We start from the raw sequence: 3636 nt of genomic DNA on the forward strand, positions 1-3636 counted from the left end.
TCGTTGGGGCTGCCTCACCATGCTGGCCTATGGAGGTAACACATAACATATATATGTGGAATGCAGTCTAATCTCTATATTTATCATATCAATGTATAATTATTATCAATGTATAATTATCAAAGCTGCATTAAGTCATATTCTGAGCTGACACTGAATATAAATCCCTGCTATAAATCTATTGTTGTCACCTTTGCTCTTCTTTACACTGATATCTCTAACAGAACAGAGCACCACCTTCTTGTCCTATAGCTCTAGGGATGATTTATTTTAGGCTGGTACAGTTTTTGCACTGGAGGGTGCCTAATATATTGCCATTACAGAGTAATAAAGGAATACAAACTATACCATGAAAATCAGGACAGAATCCATTTAAGTTACCTAACGCAGTTCATTTATTGCTTACTGTACAATTTAAATAATTATTCCCATTATTGAAAAACAGTTAATTCATATGCAAATAAATACTGGCACATTGGGCACTCATATATATATATATTTATATAGATCAGAAGCAAAACTGGCATCTGTTGGGCAGAACAGGCTGCCTTTGTACTACTAGCTTAGCAAAAGGGTTGTATTTATTGCATTTCATTTAAATGCCAGCCACTGGTGATGTGAATATGTCAAGTTTCACTTTGCCAAAATATTTGCAAATCGTGGAAAAAATTTCTGAAACGCATAAAAAAAATGATGCTAGAAAAATTTTGCTCATCACTATCAACCACTTGCAATCAGGGCAGACCAACAACTTGCATTTAAAAGAACAAATGGACTGGTAACTTTACCCAGTTCTTCTAAAATGTACATACACACACGCTGGCCTGGAATTTGTGTCTGTACAGCTGTATAGGCAGATAATGGCGGGGCGTTATGTCTGGCAGTGGCTCCATACGAGGAGCTGCACTTGCGCCTGAATCTAGCAAACTAAAAAAAAGAAATTTGCACAGATTTCTTATTATGAGAATGAAAAGCTGTGATTCTGAGAGCAAGCATTTGTACCCTGAGATATATCTGCTGTCACTTTATTGTAAACTATGTGTATATTTAAAATCTATATGTGGATCAGTTTGGCATTAGATAAGCTTAGATATCAGATTTTCTCAAAGCTACAGAGGAAAGAGAAGAGGCTGAAGTACAAGGCAAAGCACTAGAAATAAAGGAGAAGTTAACTGACAAAGCAACTCAAGCATTTGTACTTCAGATTCAGCCTATCAGTTGTTTACATGTCCAGCCAATCAGTGAAGAGCAGAGGTGAATTGTGGATAACGGATACTTGGTCCCAACAGTCTTTTGTGACAGTTGGTGAGAGAGGAGCTAAATGATGGAGACTCGTTGGAAAAGTGAAATGATGGAGAGCGTTGGAAAGCGAAAAAGAAGAAGAGAAGAAGAAGAAGAAGAAGAGCAAGAAGAGGAGATCATTTCCCCTGGGTGCAGCCCTGAATTCAAAAGGGCCAAGCCCCAGGGTGATCTGCGTGGGACCAGCACCCCTACAGCTGAGGAACCGGTGCCAGAGGGGGAGCCATGGAACACCCTGACCAACCTGGCTGATGCCCTGCAGACCTTCAGGGAGTATGGAGAGGAGTGTTACCTCTATAAAAAAGGCCTGGAGGGAGATTATCAGATGGAAATTTTCCTAGAAAATCAAAAGGAAATAAATGCTGCATCCTGGAACCACATCACCACCCTAATGATTAATGTGCACAGGTACCTGAGATTGGACTTTCAGACCCTGTGCCTGGGTATCAACTTCCTGGAGCGGTATGTGTCCTGCACTCCTACTGACCCCGACACCCTAACAAGAGTGGGAGCCACTTGCCTCTACATGGCTTACAAAGTGGCTGAATTAAGGTACCCCCTCCCCCCCAAGCTCTTCCTACCTCTGTTTGACTACAGAATGACACCAGCTGAAATGCGTCACCTGGAGAGAACCATCCTAAGGAAGTTGCTGTTTCGCCTGGGGGTACCAACCATCGATTTCTTTTTGGAGCACTTCTCCCTGTTGAGACTGACCAACCAGGAGGAGTGTTCCCCTGCCCAGCTCACAAGAGCAGCCAAAAGCCTAACAGCTGCCCGAGGCATCGCAGCACTGTGCCTGAACCAACATCAAGACTTCTACATGCACCAACCATCTCTCATGGCACTGTGCTGCCTCAATGTGGCAGACAAATTGTTTTATTACAACAACCCTGTCAAAGTGGCCACTGACTTCCCAGAACACCAAATTGAGGAGTGCATGGAAAAGATCTGCCATCTAGTCTCTATAGGCCACTATTTTTTACATCCGCTGCTGCCAGGAGTTTATCCAGAAATATTTCCATCTTTTAATCCTCCCACCACGAGGCCTGCAGCAACACCTACCAACCAACATCTACCTGAAGGCAGAGAGAGAACACCAGAGGTGGCATCAACATCCAGGGACACAGCAGGTTCCCAGCACGTAGAGATGGCAGAAAGATCCAGCCATTCTCAGGACATGGAAGGGGCCGGTTATGTGCTACACAACACATACTGGCCCACTTATCCATACGGGCAAGTATACATGCACCCCTACATGCCAACACCTCCATACTGGCACCCATACATGCCCCCAGATTCCTACTGGCACCCATACATGCATACACTGCCATACCTTCACCCATACGGATACATATTTCCTTACTGATAGACACACACACACACTGAGGCCTACATGTCCATACTACTTACCATTTAATACAAGTGACAGTATTGGGGATCACTATTTCTGGACCATGGGGGGGTGACATTGCCAGGGCACCCAGTACCATCATCAAGCAGAGCTGTCACTTTCCATACACTCTTAATCACCTATGAACACATTTCCCTACAGACAAACAGAGGCAAACATGTATTTATCCATTACTGTACATTTATTAACTCTTTCAAAGCTCCATAAGGCGTATTGATCCTGGGAATAATTCCGATTGCCATTTAGGAGTCAGGAAGGAATTTTTGCCTCTAGTGAAGCAGATTGGCTCAAGCTTCTCTCTAGGTTTTTTGCCTTCCTTGGGATCAAACAGCCCTATGTGGTGGGGTTACCAGACCCTCTGGTGATGGGAGGACACATATAGAAGGTGCATTTATATTGCAGCGTGCAGCTCTTTCTATATGTGCCCTCTGATTTCCAGTGATCTGATAACCCTACAGTGAGCATCACATTTCATAAATGATATTTTTAATAAAGCTGTGATCTTCACATATTAAACATAAAGTTGTTGTCTGCATCATTATTTATGGGTTCTGGGAACCAAATTAGTAGGTATATTAGTATTAGGTATATTAGCTGGGTAATAAATGGTCTTATGTAGTAACAGAGCAGTGCCATTCCTTCTATGAGGCAGACTTACCCTTTTATTAGATTATAATAATAAAATAAATCTAAATGCCTAATTAACATCATTGTTTCCCTTTACAATCTGCCTAAGGAAAATATTAGCGGGGGGGGGTTGGGTACCCAGCATTTTGACACCCACCGTTGGGTACCCAGCATTTTGACACCCACCAGTGAAATAGACCTTTGTGCAATTGCACATGGAGAAATTCTGGGCCAATGCGCCATAGAAAAAACTGAAATTGCCCTTCTAGTTTAAACAAGAGCTGGTACAAATGCTTTTT

At 42.6% G+C, this 3636-nt stretch overlaps 1 protein-coding gene across 1 annotated transcript; it reads left to right on the forward strand.

The window, feature by feature from the left end:
• Positions 1 to 1277: 1277 nt before the first annotated feature.
• On the forward strand, positions 1278 to 3232 carry LOC108648358 (cyclin-O protein B). The gene has a single exon (XM_031890640.1). It carries the CDS (start codon positions 1322 to 1324, stop codon positions 2663 to 2665), a length of 1344 nt encoding a protein of 447 aa, XP_031746500.1. The 5' UTR covers positions 1278 to 1321; the 3' UTR covers positions 2666 to 3232.
• Positions 3233 to 3636: the final 404 nt, after the last annotated feature.

The sequence above is a fragment of the Xenopus tropicalis genome, chromosome 8, assembly GCF_000004195.4.
Source record: "Xenopus tropicalis strain Nigerian chromosome 8, UCB_Xtro_10.0, whole genome shotgun sequence".
Taxonomy (NCBI): Eukaryota; Metazoa; Chordata; class Amphibia; order Anura; family Pipidae; genus Xenopus; species Xenopus tropicalis.